Source organism: Clupea harengus, chromosome 14, assembly GCF_900700415.2.
Source record: "Clupea harengus chromosome 14, Ch_v2.0.2, whole genome shotgun sequence".
In the NCBI taxonomy this organism is placed as follows: Eukaryota; Metazoa; Chordata; class Actinopteri; order Clupeiformes; family Clupeidae; genus Clupea; species Clupea harengus.
In genome coordinates, this window is record NC_045165.1 from 8,437,830 (window position 1) to 8,459,133 (window position 21,304).

Consider the following 21,304-nt stretch of genomic DNA (forward strand, 5'->3'; position numbering starts at 1 on the left):
CACACAACACATATTCACATATCAGAGAGTAGTTTTCTCTTTGCATCAAAGTCTAATCAGTAGAAGATCATGGACGACGTTTTCAAAAAGCACCAAATGTTAAAGTAAAGCTTGTCTGTCTTCGATACAAAACAAAGAAACATTCAGAGGGGAATACTAAAAACAATAGAGCACAACAGGAATCATGTAAACAGTACTATTCACAGCCTCTAGGCCCCAAACACAACACACAAAACATGGGTGTCGAGGGATGCAAGCTTATGACAAGTGAATGCTAAATATTTTATCATACAGAATATTTGATTTTTGATTTTGTTAATATTTGATACTAGATTTTCCACTGTGGTGTGTGTGATGCTTTTAGAAATGATTTACCACTGAAGTTCACGTACCCTGTTCAAATATGTGTTCTGCAATGCATAATAGACTGAAGTTGCATTCACAATGTTGTAGGTAAGCTGGAAAAAGAGGATAATAAGGACGTAGGAACCCATGGCCATGCCAAACTTTTAAAGTGGAAGGATCTGGTAAAGTACTCTAACAAAATGAACAAACATTTATCCAATGTGTTTGGGCGTGTGTGCACGCTTGGGTATGTTTGTGTGTCGGTAGCTGAATGAGCTTTTCTGGCATTCAGGAGAGCACAAACACCAAGGCTTTCCTTTTTATTTCATTGTGGATTTTAGAACATGCCCAGAGTCCTACATGCCCCACAGCTTAGTCAGTGTCGTTTTCTTTTTCTCATTTGCTGTGTGCCCGTCCTTGGGTTAAAGGATAGATTAAGTTGGAAATACTCAGTACCAACATTAAACAAATATGGCACTACCAAGGGGGTTGCTTGTAGGCCTATATGTGTGTATTTGCTGAGTGAACATATGAATAGAGAGTGCTGAGGTGTTGTTCATGAAAGGTGGAATGCCATGCCATAATTGTTTTATTGAAATTGACACATGCTTTTGGCTGAAGCCTCATTTTGCTCTCAGGGGTTTTCTTTGCATAATGGTTCTCAAGCAGTAAATAACATGTCACATAAAGGCATCAGATCAATTTATTGCATAGGATAGCAAGTCTGATTGGATTTGAAAAAAAAAGAGGAACCGATTAAATGGTTCTCAAACACCTTTTGGCCATCTAATCCTCTGCGCAAAAAATTTTATAATTATGCAGTGACTGCAATGTGCACTCAACTCTACATAATTTAAAAAAGGCACTCCTGAATAACACTGAACACTGCAAATGACAGAGTGCTGTTGTGCCCCGTTGCTTCACGGCTAAACCGAGAGTGGAACTGAGCTTACTGTATGCAGTGCAGAGATGAATGATGACAAGACGCAGGGAGACAGAGCATAGGTACTAATGATCACTACGAGGGCGAGTGTCGACAAATCTTAGCTGTCATAGTTTGTTTGTTGTTGTGGTTTTCATTGGACGTTAAATACTGCATATCTTCCTGAAGCACATATAGCCACTGGTGGTTTGAACTAGGCTGAGTTGTTGTGAATTCATCAGAAAAATATTTCATTAATTCACCACATGCATCTGTGTCTGCCTCCTTCATCCCCAGCCAGTCTCCTCTGCCGAAACAGTGCTTGTCACACAGCAAAGTTATGCTGGTAAGATCTGCAAAGAAGACAGGAATTCAATGACAAACTCATATTAAGATTCTGTGTCAGCGTCTCACACAGGCACTGGTCTAGTGTCCTATGAATGCATAAATGAACATACCAAAATCTCCTAGTCCTGTCCATCTGCCATTGTGCTTTAGATGTGTTCAACTGCACCTCTCACTTTCACAACAGGCATTATATATAGTATACAAACCATTTGCCGCAGAACAAAATTATATCTGAATTATGTTAAATTCAACTCTATTAGACTTAATATTTTACTGAATCTGTGGCTTCTTGCTTTACTGCTATGCTCTCTATTTTTGTTGATAATGATTTTTAAATGACAAAAAATTTGACTGGATAAGTAAAACGCTTTTTTAACATCCCTTCATACTTCCATCACCTGTCTCAGCATTCTGTCAGGGTCTCTCTGAGCAGACGGGTGTTCCCAAGTATCAAGTGTTGCTAACGCTATTCCCTTGCCACTCTGCCACGGGTAATTGAATTTATTTCAGGATCGTTGCACTACTGCCAAACAAAGCCCACTAGCACAAGAGTACATCATGTCCCATCAAACATGTCTTTCCCCCTTCACTTTGCTGTGTTCTGCTCGGGGTTATTTTTCTGAGAGAGAAAGGGGTTGTGTATGAGAGGAAGAAATGGAGTGTGTGTGTGTGTGTGTGTGGTTTTGTGTGTGTGTGTGTGTGTGAGAGAGAGAGAGGGTGGTGTGTGTGTGAGAGAGACAGAGAGAGAGAGAGAGAGAGAGAGAGAGAGAGAGTGTGTGTGTGGTGTATGTGTGTGTGTGTGTGAGAGAGAGAGAGAGATGGAAAGACATAGGTTGGGAAAGTGACAGAAAACCCCTGTGAATCCATACTGATAGTACTACGTGGCACTTATGAAGTGTGTGGGTTAAGCCTCATTGACCAAACGACTGAGGACTTGCATTATCAAACATGGAGGCTACAGAAACCAAAGCAACCATGTGATGGAGGGGAGCAATGGAACAGAAAGGGGACACAAGGCACGGGAGGGAGAAAAAGAGGCACTTCATATGTTACGCTCTGAATGAGGCTGACATGAAGTTACAAGGCATATTATAAATAGAAAGAGCAGTATGATAATAGGGAGGAAGTGTCACACAGAGACAGTCAGAGACTTACTTACCATGACCAAGACTACCCAATTTAAACTCACACTGAGCACAGTTTTGCCAGTCTGTCGATTGGTCTGGACTGGAGTGGTGCTTGAGCCAAAGTGGCTCAACCCTGTGGGCTAACCTTGTCTGTGTTGTTTAATCTGACTATGACTAAGTCGCTCCCTGTTTTCTATTGATCAGCTCTTAGCAGTCATTGAAAATAATTAGTGGCTCTCGGTGAACCCAAGCTTTTCGTAGTGCCGAGTACATTGCCTAAGGGTCCGTTCATTACTTACTACATAGTCAGACAATGACCTCGCTGCAAGTTTCTCAAATATTCCCCATTCACTGGTTTTCTGCCAACCACATATAATGCCCCCAGACCCTGAGCTGACTACCTGTTAATTAGCTCTAGCGAGACTGTCAGAGTGAGTCGATAGAATGATAGCTGTAGATGGAGGCAGGTGAGAGGGGAGAAGCCTTTCACCTGTCCATCGAAGAAACCTTTCCTTTTCGAAATATTTAATCAACCTAGCTGTTTGACCTTACAAACTATTTCACCATGCAACATTCTGCGATAGGGAGCTGAAATTGGCTTCAATTTGCTGGCTCTGCCTAAGGAACTGCATTGAAACAAAACAGCCACGGTGAAATTACAAGTGTTGCCTCTGACTAAAATCAGCAGAGTACATTTTTAATGATGTTTAGTGAAAGCTACTGGAGTGGTGAAAATAAGGTGTCTCATTGATTTAAAAGCAGCCTTCATAAATGCGTATTCACACATTTGCTAAGCAGATTTAAATGCAGTCATGCTTTCCTTCACAGTATGTTGGCAGCGTTGCAGATGGAAGTTCAAATTACTTCCAACTTTTAATTTGCTGATAGTGTTTCAATGCATGTGGAAGGAAATATGCAAACCAAACACTTAGAGAGCTTTGGTTTGTAAGGTTTATTTTGACAAGACTGTAGAGGCCATACCAGTATCTCGTCATGGAAACAACAAAGTGGTTATGTTATTACTTGGCAGCACTAATATTTGATGTCAGTGTCTCTCTCTGTCCTCTGGGCATGAACTGACTCCCTCCCTCCGTCTAGGGACCCCAGGCCGTGCTTGCGTGTCATCAGAACAAAACGGAGCCAATACAATCCACAGCCTACAGAAGCTGGAAGAGTGCAATCGATGCTCACTGTCGCTGCAGACAGACCCACCACTGACTTTATAATTACATGTTGACTAAACCAAACAGTTAACCCAGAGGGGATGGCAAAAAACCTTAGATGCTGTTGAGGGACGAAGAACAGAGGAATCAAGATAATACTCTCCTGCAGATGCTTAATACCAAATCTGAAATACAGGTTTGAAAGTGACTGAATTGAGTGGATTCACTCTCCAGCCCGCAATGTTCAATCAGCAGTTATCCATTGTTTTGTAATACCAGTATATTGCTGTAGCGGCATCAACATTTGCACAAACAAATAAATGTTTACTGGACAAAGGTCTCATACCAACTGTTTTGAGCTCATGACTTTAGAGCCGGAAGGGGAAGTGGTATTGCAATAGTACTAAATGTATTGTGTTCTGAGGTGGACAGAAGGTATCGTTAAAAACAGGACCACTGACAGTTGTGGGTGAAGAATTCACTGAATGCCATGAACAGAAATGTGGCTAAATGCAAAGTAATGTTGGCTGAAGGCCCGGTGCAGTGAGGATGGTGAGCACAGCATCGGAGCCCACATTCTGTTTTGATCCATTTTCATCTCTCACTCGTCAGGAGAACATAAAAGTTTCACACACACACACATATGGATAACTCATACATTTACTTTATCAAAAAATCAACATTAGTAAATGTTTCATTTGTTGGCATGAAAACAACATGTATAATGCAGTACATATGCAGCTATATTTCTTAGTCTGTGATGATTTTGCGGTCTAAGGCACGAAGCAAAATGTATTAATACTTGAAATCTTCATCGTTGGGAGTGTTGATACACAATTCAGTCTTCACCATATCCATAAAATGAGTGGACTGCTGGCATGAGTTCTCCTGGGCTTTGAAGAAACTGTGAGAGAATGCACCCAAGGGTCAGTCTCTGTCAGGGGAGGGCACAGGAGCTGCACCCTCATCATGATAATTCATGTTCCTTCCTGCAGGTGAGCCACAGACCCGGAGCAAGAGCCATGGAGGTGTCCCTCGAGGCTACTGGAACTTTTCGTGGACAGCAGAGGACGAGTTTGGCTTCCCAGAGGACGTGGCCCCTGTACCAGGTGAGCTGTCAGCCCCCCTCTGTCTCACGGCCACTGCAGTTTGGGGTGATAAGTAGCCGTTTATTGACAGAGACACATGCGCCCAGCTCTCTGTCCACATGCATGAATATCCTCCTCTCCCTTAGCGGTTACACTCATAGCTCTTGACTGGCCATGCTCAGGTTCTACGTGAGCAGACAAAGTCATCAAGCGACACGTCTTCAGGTCCTAAAGATCTGTGGGAATACAATTTAAATACGCACATATCTTTATCTATATTAAATATATCTCATTATAAGTGAGTGAGTTGTCATTAGAAATAATAATAAACAAATATTCCTGACATTAATTTTGCTAGATCGGTGTGTCGGTTTAAGCACAATGGGTACATTCTCAGTCCATATGGGTTAGCTTCAGCAGTGTGAACATTTAAATAATTACAGTATATGCTGCCATAAACACAGATTGATACGTCCGCCATGGTTCTTATGTGTCAAAGTCTTTCTAAGAAATCTACTGCAGATGATACTGTAAGGGAATGTTGGCAACATTCACAAGACAATGTTTTTATTGCTTAACTCCACATACAGAAAGAAGAAAGTTATATCAGACATCTTTAACAGAAAATTGCAACACATCCAATGAAATGTCTGAGCCAAGGATCATGTTTGTGCTCCCCATCACTGGGGGATCTGTGATCGGCACAGAAAAGAAAAAAAACAAGATTTCATAAAAACATTTGGAGGTTGTACAGGAAATTGATGGGCTAAACCTCCGTGATACTTCTGGTGTATCACATGGTAAAGATCTTTGCACTGATAAGGACAGCAGTTATATTCAGACTTTATTTGAAAGGGACTTGGTGAGTGGTAAAGACTATGGGGATTTAAAACTTACAACATCAGTTACAAAGGAAGTACAAGTGAAGTAAAGTTACTGTCTTTAGTTGGGCTTTGACTGTGAATGGACAACCAAAAACAAAACAACAAAAGCGACTTAAAGACTAAAAGCCAATTCTTTCCCAAAGTCTTTTGGTTTATTTTCCAAAGCCCTTTATTTTATTGTATCAAAGACTAATTATTCTCAGAACCAAAATCACAATTCAAATTTACAAAAGTCTTATTCATGACAGTGTGTGTGTATGTCTTTGTGAGAGCGAGCGTGCGAGCGAGGGAGGGAGAGAGAGAGATCAAACATGTTCGCTTGTGGAAGTGAATATTTGCTTTGGTTCCGATGCCAGTGCTATTTTAGATGTGACTTCCATTTAGCTGAAGCCAAATGAAATCTGCAGTCCCTGGAGCCAGTTTCCCCACAGCCCTCAGGGCTGGGGCCACCATTCAGTTCAGAGGTCAGGCTGTTGATGATAATTCTCCGCCGCCTTAGCACCAAACTGTCACTCAAGTGACATATGCAGACCCCGACGAGACCGACAAAGGCTGGGCACTTTGAGCTGCCGTAATTGGTGTCACGCTGATGGGGTGGCTCTGTTTGATTTATGCCAAGATGAGGAGAACCAGCAGGCTGACACTGCCGTCTGCAGTTTTGTAATCTTCAGACACCGCATGTCTCTTTGCCCACCTCTCACTCAAATCGTAATGTGGCCAAACCTATTTTACATCCCATACCACACATAAAATAGCTGGGTATATGAAGTAGGAGTGAATCCAACCAAGCAGACTCACTTTAATGCTGTGACCCACTGCAACCATGAAAATCCCACCGAAACATGTGTGAGCCACCATGCTGTGAGATGGATAGCGTCGTAAGGCGAAGAGGGAGCCATATGCCACGTGAAATCAATTTCTATCTCATAAAGTCCTGGATGATTCACCTTCTGTGGTCTCTGAGGCAAATTATGTGATTGATTAAAATTGCCAAAAGTGTGTCCTTGTCCTAATGGGGTTCACAAAACCTTAATGTTTAAGCCTCTAACAGATATTTCTGTCCGGACACATTTTAATACTGCCATTGGGATGGCCTTATGTGGTGGCTTTGCTAAAAGCTCATTTGGGGCAGGTAGGCTGACTTTAGACACTGGGACTGAGGTGTGTTTATGGAGGCTGCTATTGCCATGGTGATAGATCTCTGCTGTCTCCACAGCATCTGTTGCATGCTGGCATTTATTACACTCCCCAGGACCACAGGCAGGCTTGGCTGATTGCCACCCGCTGGAGGACAAGCAGCATTCCTATCCAAATCCAGACGAATCTGAATTTTTTTTGTGGCTCCAACACATCAGCTAATGCTCCCTGCTTATTTGCAGGGGTAATCTGCCTGGATGAGCTAAACTCATCTAATCTCATCTGGTTTGGGTCGTATAGCTGCCAAGAAAAAGGTGCTAAGAGATTGCATGGCCTCTGACTGTTTTGAACAATCAGCGGATCAGCGATCCACATGCACGTCAGTTTCCCACACGCAGCCATCTTTGTTGAGCAACACATGCAGTGAGACCAGTGGTAGGATTTAGTTTGTTGTCACAAACCCCCTTTACTAAACTCGTTGTCTTGACATTTTCCCGCGACTCCGTTCATCATGCCCACAGGCACCGAGATCAATTCAAAAAAATTCCAAACAGGCGGATCAAAAACAACATGCATCATCTCTGCCTCAGAGACAAACACTATTTCCCCACCTCCTTTTCAACCCCGGGCATCAATCTGCACACGCTGCCAGCAAATCCTATCTCATCTGTAATAAAATGAGAATGAGATTGATTTCCCTCACAATCCCATTTTACAGGGGATACAGAAATGAGGAGGGTGGGTGAGTTTGGGTACGGGATTTGTGTGTCTGTGTGTGTATGTTTGTTCGGTTTGTGCTTAGCAATAGAGATTTATTTGTCCACAGTGTTGCTGTTGGAGCTTTACTTTCTATTTTATCTAGCCTGTCCATATCACTCTGCATCTCTCTCAATCTGTAACACCTGACTCACAAGCCATCTATTCATCTGTCCATTCTCAATACATATTTGACACAGCTGTGCCATCTCCAAAGGCTGATAGGTAGGAGCCTCAGAGTATCCAGGCTAGGGATGTGAATACGTTATTCGGGAAAGCACAAATAATGCGATGGAAACAGATATTTCTTCTACCCGGAGTTTCTCGTTATTATTCTGCGAAAAAACTCCATTCATATAATTATGTTCTGTTTGCAGCATAGCACTCTGGTTTCACTAACTAGCATTTTCATTTAATACACTTTATTATAAATGGATTGTTATATTCTGTAGTTGGCCCCACTGAGTCAGGACACCGCAGGCAGCGGGCTGAGAACTGGTCCTTCCTGGCTATCACTCAGGGAGACTCTTGCATCGAGGAGGAGAAGGCATCATGAACAGGAGCTCTCAGGGAGACTCTTACATCGAGGAGGAAAAGGCATCATGAACAGGAAGAGAAGGCAACATGAACAGGAGCTAGCCAGATAAAATGGCAGTGTGTGGCAGCTGGATTTCTTTCAAACCCCCCTACCAAGTATTTCATGGTTATTTAACAACAAGTTCAAGTGACAGCAACAAGTAATTTGGGTAGCTGTGGACTTTACTGTAGTAATTACCCATTACGAAACAACACCTATCAAGAAACATGAACGCAGCAGCATTGGAATCTAAAATTATTCTCATCAACTGAAAAATATTTTTCTATATATCTTTACTGTAAATAGTTTCTGTTTACAATGCAAAAACTGAATTTTTCAATTTATAAAACTTTTTTTCAGTTTCTGATTGTTCAGTGTCCCTGGTGGTGGTGGGGTTCAGACAGCTCATTAAACTTAGTTTAGTTAAAATAAAATTAAAATAAAAAAAAGAGAGAGAGAGATAGAGAGATGAAAAGTACAGTATGAGGATATGGAAATATATTTCATTATTAATTATATGGACAAAAATCAAAGCCGGAGCACGCTCTCAAAAAAGTACCTTAAAAACCGAGTATTTCATCCAAAAGTGGTTTATTGGCTTCACCAGACAAGAAACCTAAAGTGCAAGTGCAAAAATGATTAATTATATGCCAATATAAAATCAATGCTTTGAAGGCACAACAGTTGCATTGCCAATAAATATTAGGTTAGAAAATACCCAACTTACCCGATTTAATGTGACTTCCAGTATAAACTATGTACACCTCCAATCTTCTATCCAAATACAGGTACAGATCATTTTGTTGGTTGAACAGATAAACAGATACAGATAATACCATCTCTGTACACCTCTAATCCAGTCCATAAAATAGTTAAATGGATAAATGAGTGTCTCCAAAACAGTAAAAATAAACATTTAATTGTCTTCAATTATCAATAGTAGGACCACACCATCCTCACACCATTTTCCACATGCAATACAAAATACATATGAAAAAAGCAACAGTATGCAAGTTGTAAGATTTTATGACATATTTTCACAGATAATTAGTTTTTATAATACAATTTTCACTGTGTATGGTCATATGAAGAATAAATAGACACAGCTGTTGTTCCCATTTGGAGCCCAGGCTGTTCCCTGTGTAGAATATCAGCAGAATATGTGAAGAAGTTAGCTGCGTTTGTTGTCTGTTAGCTAGTTTTAGACAAGAACCTCCATGTTCACTCTTTAATAGTTCTTATTCTGTTTGACAAGGTTTTTCCACTGATAGATAGATAGATAGATAGATAGATGGATGTACAAATACTGACATTAGAGTGAGTTCTGATGACTGCAGTCTTCCTCTCATTCCCCTTTTCCTATCTGACAGACGGAAATTTCACAGGGGTTGGAATTCCCACTCCGAACTCCCACTCCAACAGGTCCCATCTGAGTAGGACATAATCCAGAGATGGAATAATTGGCCATTTTCAATTCATGAAATGTATGGTCAGTAAATGCTCTTCACCACTTGTGTGTGCAGGCTTCCAAATGCTTTATGGAATAAGCCCTTATGCCCAGCCATCGACAGCATTGCAACAGCATTAGTATTCATGGACAGAGATAGAGTCTAATTGCCACACTCCCTGTTGTGCCGATACAATACTCACAAAGCCAACAAATGCCAAACAATGGAACAATGCCTTTGATGTCTGAACAGTGAGGAGCTCCTAACTTCTGAAGACTCTGGATGTCATTGATTAAAACTGATCATACTATTTACATTTTTTTCACACGGGTTGATTATGTTCATAATAACGGTCTGAAGAACTAATTTATCATTATTTAAAAAAACATCACCTCCACTCTTTCAGACAATTTTGAGATATTAATCATTTATACACACAAAATTTGCGTAAAAAAACATTAGGCAAGGCAAGGGAAGTTGATTCATATAGAACAGTTCATACACATTGGTAATTCAAAGTGCTTCACAAATAAGCAGATAAAAGAACATAGAAAAATAAGAGATCTATAAAGTAAAGAACAAAGAAAATAAAAGACTAAAAAGAACGCTTAAAGAACATATTTTTTAATAAAAAGTAGATTAAGTTTGATCAGTTTACAAAAAGCATGAGATGAATTGGGTCTACTTTGAAACTGGCTACAGTGGGACCACCTTTGATGTCATCAGGAAGTTGGTTCCAGAGCTGAGCAGCACAGCAGCTAAAAGCTGCTTCTCTCTGTTTAGTTCTGACGGTAGGTATTACCAACAGATTTCTCTCCAGCGATATGAGAGGTCTAGCAGAGCACTGCTGAAACATATTTGACATAAGGCAAAACATCCAGCTGTTAATTTGGCCAATGCATTGACAAAGAGATTCTAGGGGAGGGGACCATAGTCATTTGGCGAGAGGGCTAAATTACATAAAAACTTTGAGCTTAACCCTCTAGGGACTGAGGTCTGTTAGACTTTTTTAGGGAGTCTGACATGCCTTGATGTTTTTGTATATTTCCTCTAACTAAAAACATCCATGCACACGTGGCATATATGTAGAAGATTAAAGGTTTCTGTGAGTGTTCTTTTTATGACTCTAGGACAAAAACTCGCGTAGCTTTAAAGGCATATTTACCTCTTTGGTTGTTGAAAACGTTTTATGTGTTGTATTTGACTGAAATCCTAATGGTGTCAAGATATAAGTCTGTGAAGGAGTGCCGTCACTACACATGAGTATTTGCTCTGACTGCCATACCATCGAGCCTGGCTTTACGGCGTTACGGTCAGAGTGCTGATAATATTTCAAAAAACGAGGTATTATATTGGGTGATATCATGATTACAGATTTCTGTCGAAAAGATTGACTGACAACTGGCTTGAAATAGGCAACGGAATCTTTTCAAGCGCAAATCCAATTTCATTGGAACTAGTATTTCTCTTTCCTACTGTTAAATGTCACTTCTACCTCATCTCGCCAGTTGTAAATGGTTACTCGTGATAATGGGGATGAAAATGGTCTTTGTGTCCTTGTGTAGGATGAAAACGTATTAATGGACCAGAGCTTCCATGTCAAGTGGTTCAGAGGGGCTGTTTTACAGCAGAGAGCAAACGGAGAGTGCCAAAGGCCAAGCAGACATATTCCTTTCTCTTTCCAGTGGTTTGCCGGTCAGGTTGCACCGCTTAGCAGAAGCTTCATTGTTAGTCATGAAGATTTTTAAAGGTACAAAACTGAAGAGACTGTCACTCTGTTTTGCAATATATAGATATTACATTTGGCATATAATTCTGGCTGAATAATAAGAAAAGGTTAAAAGAGTATCTGTTCACAGGCTCTAACATCCCTCTGGAGGGATATTTAAATGTTTCTTGTTGTCAATATGCCTTTAAACGTCCGTGAGTTTTTTTTTAATCATGATATCACCCAATATAATGGTATGGCAGTCAGAGCAAATACTCATGTGTAGTGACGGCACTCCATCACAGACTTATATATTCACATAACGACACAATTAGGATTTCAGTCAAATACAACACATAAAACGTTTTCAACAACCAAAGAGGTAAATATGCCTTTAAAGTTTTTGTCCTAGAGTCATAAAAAGGACATCCCCAGAAACCTTTAATCTTCTACATATATGCCACTTGTGCATCAATGTTTTTAGTTAGAGGAAATATACAAAAACATCAAGGCATGTCAGACTACCTAAAAAAAGTCTAACAGGCCTTTGTCCCTGGGGAGTGCATAATGATATTGTCAGGGTTCTTGTGGTCATAGAATACTGGACAAATCATGAGATTCAGTAAATTCATTTAAAGTTTTGGAAAAGTCATTAAATTGTATTTTGTGGTATGTAGGTTTAATGAACTAAATTATGTTATTGCAGTCTTCCATTGATAACGTTTTGTTTGCAAAGTGCAGGGTGATTACAAGGTGCAGGGTTCCACTTGAACTACCCTTTTAGAAAAGGAACGAAAAGGTTGTTGTTTAATTTTCATGTTTAATTAGGCTCAACCTGTGGAGTAAAGCACATCAGTTTGTGAAAGGTCATGGAAATATGATTAAAGGTGAAGTTTTTAAATGTTGTCAATGAAAATGAGTGGGGACCCTAGATTACGAAAAATTGTCTTTCTCTGGTTATTTGGTATGTTAATCCTACTCTTTTTACTCATCTTGGGAAAGACCCGAGTCTTGAATATCATCCAGATATAAACTTAACCCTTATTTGACTTATTTGACTAAGCTGCATGAACCTCCGTTTGTTTGCCCGAAAGATACATACCACTCGCTACAGGATTGTATGTGCAGAGAGAGACTGTGTGTGTGTGGGACAGAGAAAGAGAGCTGTGCCTGTGTGTGCTTGGGCGGAAGAGAATCAGTATCAGGATGCGTTGAAGGTCACTGTAGATCATAGTTCAGTGAATGGGAAATTACACACTCACCAACAATACATTTCAGCCACGGATCCTCCATTAGAAGTACAGATGCTTATTGAACCTAACGTATTTTCTATTCCTTCTAACCTTGAACTGAGCTCTTTTCAATGCAGGGGCCAAAACTCTCAGTGGCAGTTGGTCCGATGCAATCAATGCAATTTATTTATTTTTTCCGCACAAGGATAAAATGGTGCCTTCGGAGTCATTACCTTTACAGTCTCTAAGTGGCCATGAAGCTATTGTTTCGAATGTCCTCAAAGAAGAAACTTTCTAAAGTGTGCACCCATGCAATTTTAAAAAGCCTCTAATGCACAGGCAGTAGTATGCCACCTCATTAAGCAGAGAGTTCTCTCTTTGGATGCCCTAACTGAATTCATGGGACATTGAGGGAGATACACATGGACAGTTGTGGTTTCCAGACATGGGAGGGTATAGTTGTAGGGACAAATCCAATTCCTCATATGAGTAAGTTCCGAGGGCAAGCTCCTTGTGGAATAAACCAAGTCAAGAGTGTCTCTGTAGATGCTCTTATGCAGACTAAATTGCTACCGCTATATTTGGTTAGGGCCACGGCACTTACTATGTGTGAGTGTTCTCTGAGCGAGAATTGGATTACAGACATGCTTTGACACAGCTGGGGTACGGGTGAGAAGAGGCACGCAACGGTGGCCTCCAGGGTATTAAACTGTGTGCTTTCTCTCCATGAGCCGCAATAGTGTTTGACAGCACTGTAAATAGGCACACTAGTGAGTCACCTAAACAACAGTTTTGTACCTAGCATTTCTTTAATTGTTTAATTAATTTGTGTGATGCATACTTATATAATAAATATAATCTTGGTATTATTGTTAATATTATTATTACTATTTGTACTATTATTGTGGTAATAGGTAGATACTTAATATATACTTCATATTGTTTTATGAATGTAATGTGAATTTATGAATTTTATGTTTTTTAATTTTGTCATTGTTGTTTTTACTGTTTTGTAAGTGGCTTTATGGTTCCATAGCGACCAGTGAGTGGGCACTTTGAAATGCCATGTGTGTCTCAGTGGAAAGGTGAAATAGTGCCATTACTGCATTAGTCATATCTTAGGCAAACATAGATGCCTTTTCCCTTCAGTACAGTTCTTAATCTTGTAACAAGCAAAGTTGTTCATTTCATGCAGAAACATTCAGTTTGCACTGATTTTCTAACATTTGCGAAATATCACAAACTCTGCAGTCTGGGCGATCCAAATCACCATTGCTTTTCTCTCTCTCTCTTCAGAGCGTAGGTGCCTGAACAACAAGATGTCATGTGATCACCTTACCAGGGAGCACCCCGAGTTCACCTGGAGTCTGTCTGCTGCCAGCGACCTATGGGCACATGAGCACCCGGGCTCAGAAAAGAAGGGAGGCCGATCTGAAGGCTGGCATGAAGGTAGGACAAGAGTAATCGTGATTTTCAACCTTGGAGATTAAATTATTTCTGTAGTAGTAGTGGTCTTATTTACACAACACAATTGTTTTAGCAGTGTTGTTTGTGTTAAAAGGATCACCAAGAAATCCGGAAATTGTTGTTAGATAACTTCATGAGGGTAGAATGATCAAGAGATTAGCAGCGTACAATTCTTTCCTGTGAAATAACTAGGAGTGTGTTTTAAATTTTTTTCCACTCCAATTAAAAACTCTTTTTACTTTCATCTTGCACTGATCAATAGTCTGGAATGAAGCCCTCATACCCTGATACTAACACACTAAGACGGAAAAGGAAAACTTTCACCAAAGGAACTCCATCTGGGAAAGGATGTTTTCACTTGAAAATGTGGTTCTCTATTCCATGAAATATTTAGCAGGGTTTGTTTCGTGCTTTTAAAAAGCACAATAAAAGTGTCAAACAAGGGCCAACTTCAAACTTCTGAAGGAGATGGTGGGGATGAGAGATGTGGTGAGGGACTTCGAGAAGAGCAGAAGGACGAGTACATAATGCCTTGACTGATGTGCTTAGAAGTTCCAAACAGTTGGACATTGGAACACAGGTGGATGAAGTGAGGAGGTGATGTAAGAACGTTTGGGGGAAAGCATTCATTTGATACTCAGTGCAACAGTCAGCTTCATCCCCACTCAGAAATCAGAACTCATGCACAACATATCTCAAACATTTAATGTGGGCAGTGCAATAACAGCCCAGGCAACGTTAATCCCATAAGCGTTTGGCTGGGTGCTCTTCATTTATTTCAATACCTTAGAGAGAGAGAGAGAGAGAGAGAAATAGAGAGGGAGAGAGAGAGAGAGAGAGAGAGAGAGAGAGAGAGAGAGAGAGAGAGAGAGAGAGAGAGAGAGCAACAAAGCCTCATCAGACAGTCAGGTTGCAGAGTCGGGAATTACAAGCTCTTGAGGCACAGCTCATGCACTTCAAAGGCAAAGCTAGCAATTCCACTTTGGTATCAACTCTGTCACCTCCCTCTCACTCACTCTCTCTTAACCTCCCCCTCTCATGCACAAACACATTCCCACTCACACATTGTCTTACAACATACATGCTGGCAAACCAGAATAAATGATAATGGTAATGATAATGTTGGCAGTAATTACACAAAATAAATGGCAGAATATGTATGACTTGCATGATTTGTGCAGTTAGAAGTTCGGAGGCACCCAGTTGAGGTCACTCATAACCACTGAAAATGTTTGTCCACAGCATCAGATATTCAAAGTTGTCTCACAGGAGTCCATCGAACATGCGTTAACCTGATAGTGTTGTGAATAATTCATGCTCAGTTATGCCATTGATTCGCTTTTGGGGAGGAAAAAAAAAGAATGTCACACTTAGCATTTTTCTCAGACAGCCGCACAGGGGTGAACTGAACAAAACAAAACAGGGTGAAAAATGCAGCAGAGAGCGAGAGAGAGAGCGAGAGAGAGAGAGAGAGAGAGAGAGAGAGAGAGAGAGAGAGAAAAAAAGAGAGAGAGAGAACTCAGTGTGAATTGGCAGCAGTGGAGATGCCGTGATAAACACATAGCTGTGCAGTGGGTCATACAGTATGTACTGGTCACCTTGAGCACTGTGGCTCCATCACAGCAACATGATTTACTGTCCAAGGGTACCGCGTGGCAACATGATGCATAATCTATACACAAAGGTGGTCAAAACATAACTGCATTGTTGACAGCTTACATGCTTAAATGCAAAGAAGGTCTGAAACAAGATGTGAAGAGAAATGTATGCGCAGCTCTCAGCCCCCTTATGAGAAGCGATGCAAGTAAGTGACTGTTTTTGTCTCCTCCTTACAAACTCCCCTTCCCTTGAGCATGTCCATTTTTAGGAGGGAGGGAGAGGAGAAGCTTGATGAATTTGAAGGGAGAAAAAGCCAGAGTTAATTACGATTCTTTTTCAGTCTTGCAGTCACTCATTCTACCTGAGCTTTTAACCAGCTGGGATACTTTACACCAGTGGTTCCCAAGGTGTGGGGCTCGGCCCCCAGGGGGGGCACGGGTTGAGGGCAAAAAAAAACAGAACAAGAACCCTGAAAAACCAACTACTGATCAAATTCCGTATGGCAGTGCTCTTACGGCATAGTAGCCTGTAACTAACCTATTTGGTGATTTGGTGTTGGTTTATAGCCTACTTCGTACTTACATGTATATAATATGGTCAGGGACTACTGTTTAGCCCGTATGTTAAAAGTGATAGCTAGCCTATTTATTTACACAGGAAACATGTGCCTATTCAGTGAACCGACTCAAAGAATGGAATGATAGGCTACAAAGCCAATCATAACACCATATTTGATCTGGCCAGATTTGATCCATTCTAAACAAGAGCTCTGATCAAATAACATAAAAATATGTTTAACTGATCAAATATTTAAGTTTAACTGATTGATAAAATGAAATTGAAACGGTTTACCTATTGAAATGTAGAAACAAAGTATGCCACAGCTGATGGACATCTGTTTTTGCGCTGAACTTCATGATTCTTGATGATATTTTCATGAGGTTTGGCTTTTTAAAATTACTTTTAAGACTAAGTAATAGCCTAATATCCTTAAAGTCTCTTTCCTCAACCTCTCTCTCTCTCCCTCCCTCCGTAGCTGTGCATAATTTCTCCTAGAAGCCTACAAGGCCATTCTATTGGAGAGTGGTTTGGCAGAGTGCCCTCCAGTGCAAAGGAGAAACTTGTACACCTATAAAAGGCAATATGGACAGACAAATGGGTGATATTTGGGACCAAATCAGGGGCAACTCACATCAGGTCCACTATTACTGTCCAACGCAGCATCAGAGCATGATGAGTAGAGCTTCTTTGTTTAGCTAGGATGCTCATTTATGGATACTTTCTTCCTGTCCCTGTGGGTGATCTGTGTGTGAAGATTAGCTACATTAGCTGACTTAATTTAACTAATGACGGTGATATGGAGCGGCCATCCAGCAACTCAATTTGCTTGAGAGCGGTTCATGGTCAAAATAATAAACTCTAGCTGTCATGCTCACTGGTGAGTAGTGAGTCTTAATTTCATCATGTTATTCCGAGCCTCAACTCTCTGGGGGACATTTCGTCCATAGAGGCTGATGAACAAGTAGCGATTGCAGGCAGGATTGGGACAGACCCCCTCAGAAACACTGCTGTATAAAAATGCATTATCAGAGAAGCACCTCAGGCCCCATCTGTGAGGAATATTGTTCACAAAAGCACACTTGCAGGACACTGCAGCATTTGGAAAGCAAGTAGGATGCAGATTTTTTTTGCTTAGCTGTGGTTTGCCTTTCAAATCAAGAGTTTTCCTATCTCTTCACCGTTATCATTCACCAACGGATTAAGCTGAATAGTTGCATCGATTTTAGGTTCACATTCAAACTTAGTCAAATGGGCTCCTGCTGACCTGCAGAAGAAGACAGTAGTGTGAGGAGTCGATTTGTATGTTTGGCATGTTGCAACCCTGTGCTATTTTGCCATTTTGGACCTGTCTACTCTCTTGGCAGGGTACGTGTGGAGAGAGCCTCTGCAAGAGAAGCGGTTGTTTACCTGATTTTAAATATTAAACTCCTGGGCATCTTGGACCAAGAGGTATGAAAAAATAATAGTGGCAACTCTACCGGTAACCTCTGCTTGGACTTTTTATAACCCAGTTGTTTTGGTTTGTTAAAGACTTGAAAGTTTAACTACTGCTGTTGGTGGAAGAACAAGTTAAAATACCTGATCAAGAATGTCAGTTGGCAGTAATACCTCCAACATTTTGACTCTTTTTTTTCTGTTGACTTGAGTGTCTTCAAACAAAGCCAAACCAATTTCGCTGGGAATACCACTCATCAATTTTGATTGCTAGTTTCTGCAGCTCTTCTGGATCTCTCTCGTGTGAATAATTCTCCATAACAGGTGTTTAAAAAAAAAAGATTTGGACAAAAGTTAAATACTCCATTGGATCATGTTTATTTATAGACTCATTTTAATGTTGTTGCAGCAGTTATAGTCTTAGAGTGAACCCACATTCATATTCAATCTGTGACAGTCCTCAAAAGGGTCTCTCATTGTCAACTGTCTCCTTCTCTCTCACACAAACAAATTGGTTTTGAATTCATCTTTATATGTCTATGGATTTATGTGTGCACTACCCAGAAACAACAAATATCACCATGTCATTGCAACTTTCTAAAACAGTAGTTAAGCAAATGAAAGTTGCAATGTTTTGCTCTGATGTTGTGCTGTGGATGAAGCATATGTGTTCACTGACCTGTGCCACTGTGTTCACACCTGTGTTAACCCCCCAAGAGGCTCACAAAGGCAGCAGTTTATTGTGCAAATCTTACATGTGCCTCTGATTTTTTTTGGCAATGCCAAGTCACATGGCGCTTTGAAGAATTTGATGGCAAAAGATTAACTAAACGAAACAGTGGGTGGACAGAGGTGTGAAGACCTGGCATTACAGCCTCCAGCTTTCTGGTTATTGCTTGATGCTCCAGGATTGTCAGCATGTGCCCCAATGAACAATGTGTGCATGGGGCGAAATGGTGACTTTATGTGTGCATGGTGCGAAATGGTGACTATATTTACTGTATTTGTGTATTTGTGACGCCCTCCTAACGGGCCTGCCGGCTTGCGTGGTGAAACCACTACAGATGATCCAGAACGCGGCGGCGCGTCTGGTGTTCAACCAACCGAAAAGGGCACACGTCACCCCGCTACTCATCGAGCTCCACTGGCTGCCAGTAGCTGCTCGCATTAAGTTCAAGTCACTTATGCTTGCCTACAGAGTGCTTACTGGTTCTGCTCCCACCTACCTAAATGCTCTTGTAAGGGCAAATGTTACACCCAGGACGCTGCGCTCGTCTAGTGAGCGTCGTTTGGCACTGCCGTCCGTGCAAGCACGGCAATCCAGATTATTTTCATTTGTAGTTCCACGTTGGTGGAACTAACTGCCTAGTACTACCAGAGCAGGGGCGTCCCTCTCTACCTTCAAGAAGCTTTTGAAGACCCAACTCTTCAGAGAGCACCTCCCCTCCTAACTGGCACCTGACTAGCGCTTAACTTGCACTTCAGCAGTTACATTCCTGCACTTCTTTTTCCTCTTTTCTAGGTTGTTGTTTTTCTAATTCTCATGTAAAGTAGTATTTATTTATTGTTACACCATGCTTTTTTATTGCTCTTAGCTTGACTGTTCTCTCCCTTGTACGTCGCTTTGGACAAAAGCGTCTGCTAAATGACTAAATGTAAATGTAAATGTGTACTGAATACTGGGTTTGAGAGGTTTGTGCCCCCAAAAGAAAACACTGAGGTGGTGCTGTGTCCTCTCCTTATAAGGTTTCACTGCTAGCTGGGACAGGGTGTTGCCTGCAGGCCACCTGACAACTAAACCTGCATGATCCTGTGTGGGCTGCAGGGGGCGCCTGGGTGGGACTCCCTTAGCATCAGCTACTGATAGTGTGACGTTCCCTCATTTAGGAAACCAGGGCTGACTTCTGGTTGCCATGCTGCTAGATAACTAACTAAGCTAACTATCTAGCTCACTGTGTGTTCACTCTTGACTTTTTTGTGGTATGTAAAGGGCTCTTTGAGCTGACGAGTGGATCACGTGATTTTTGTTTTTAACAGACAACATTGGTTCAGCGCAGTCACTGCCTCATTATCATTGTTGTTGAGTTATACATTTTAAATACATTTTACAGTTCGCACACATCTATTTTTTGTCGCAAATGTGAGTGAAATGCTTGCACTGTCGAGTGCTGTCATAAGGATAGTATTAACTCCAGATCATCACATTTCCTTACTCTGCTTGAGAGATGCTGTCCTTAGTTGTCCTATAGCGCCTCAAAAAGTGTCTTCTCTTTGATCCAAACACCTCAACTTAGATTTGTCTGTCTACTTATTGGCTGTAAACACATATTTTCAATCATCTTCCACCTAGTAACTGTTTCCTTTTGCTTTTTTATTTTGTTCCTTTCATTAGCCAGTCTCAGATATGGTATTTTCTTTGAAACCAGCATTCCAGACCTGTAAGGCATCTGTTATATTCAGGTTATATTGATTGTCTGACTAACAGAAAGTAATTACACTAAGGCTTTTAGAAATGAATAAAATACAGTTGAATAAAGAAAGATTAGACACATAAAAGCAATATAAATCAATGTACAATTACACAAGACATGATGTAATGAAATACAATATTATATAATATAACATCATAAAGGCTTTTAGTGAGCATAAAGAAAACACTGATCCCTTGTGAGCATTCTCAAGAAGGAGCCAGCTCCTGACTCCGTGGTCTCCATTAGCATGCTTCCACTGTCGGGCCAGTGCTCACTAGGCCTCGCTAGGCATGATACCTTTGTCTCATAGTGATGCACGTGATCCAAGCTAAAGCTAGTTAGCCGTTACTTTTATGTCAGTGGGAAAACTGCTCAGATTGTGAACTCCTCCTTTAAGAACATCTCTGGTTGAACACTGTCGCATCATGACGTTAGTAGCCTATATCACTTGGCTGTAGGAAACGCACATCGGCGACCATTTTAGTGGTCATCTGGATCCCTGTGTCATTTTGTAAATGCAATGCAATTTTTCTGCTCAATGTCCAGAAAGATATTCCAACATGAGACGCACATACCTAATTTATTTATTTTTTGAGTATAAACCATACAGTAAGTAGTTATGCAGTAACTGTTATTTGATCTGTTGCTGGAGATGAAGATATTTAAAAAAAAATTACCCCACAATGCCAAACTGAGAATAATTAGTTCTGTCATCAGTCACCTTCACTGTCATCAGCCACCTGTCATTTTCCTAACCCTCACCTGGTAGAGCAAACAGTACAGGATTATTCAAACCAGCTGCCCGTATCCATGGAAACCTTAATTTACATTTACTTCACATAGGCAATATCACAATGTTAGTCTGCAAACAATTCAATTAAAACATGTTTGAGTAGCCAATACATCCTTGTAATAGTGAATTAAAATCACAGTGGTAACGTGATGCACAAGACAATATTATGAGAATACTTTTGTTTGTAGGGCTACCACCAGACAAGACTTCAGACACCTAAGCTTAATTAGCTTTCATGGTTTGA

The 21,304-nt window shown here is 40.8% G+C and overlaps 1 protein-coding gene across 1 annotated transcript in view; it reads left to right on the plus strand.

Moving 5' to 3' along the window:
* The window catches only part of alk (ALK receptor tyrosine kinase), a 256,323-nt gene that overhangs the window by 96,992 nt on the left and 138,027 nt on the right, over positions 1-21,304 (plus strand). The window contains exons 2-3 of the mRNA XM_031579809.2: positions 4,901-5,014; positions 14,032-14,184. Coding sequence (XP_031435669.2) covers positions 4,901-5,014; positions 14,032-14,184 — 267 coding nt within the window. The remainder of the gene's footprint in view (positions 1-4,900; positions 5,015-14,031; positions 14,185-21,304) is intronic.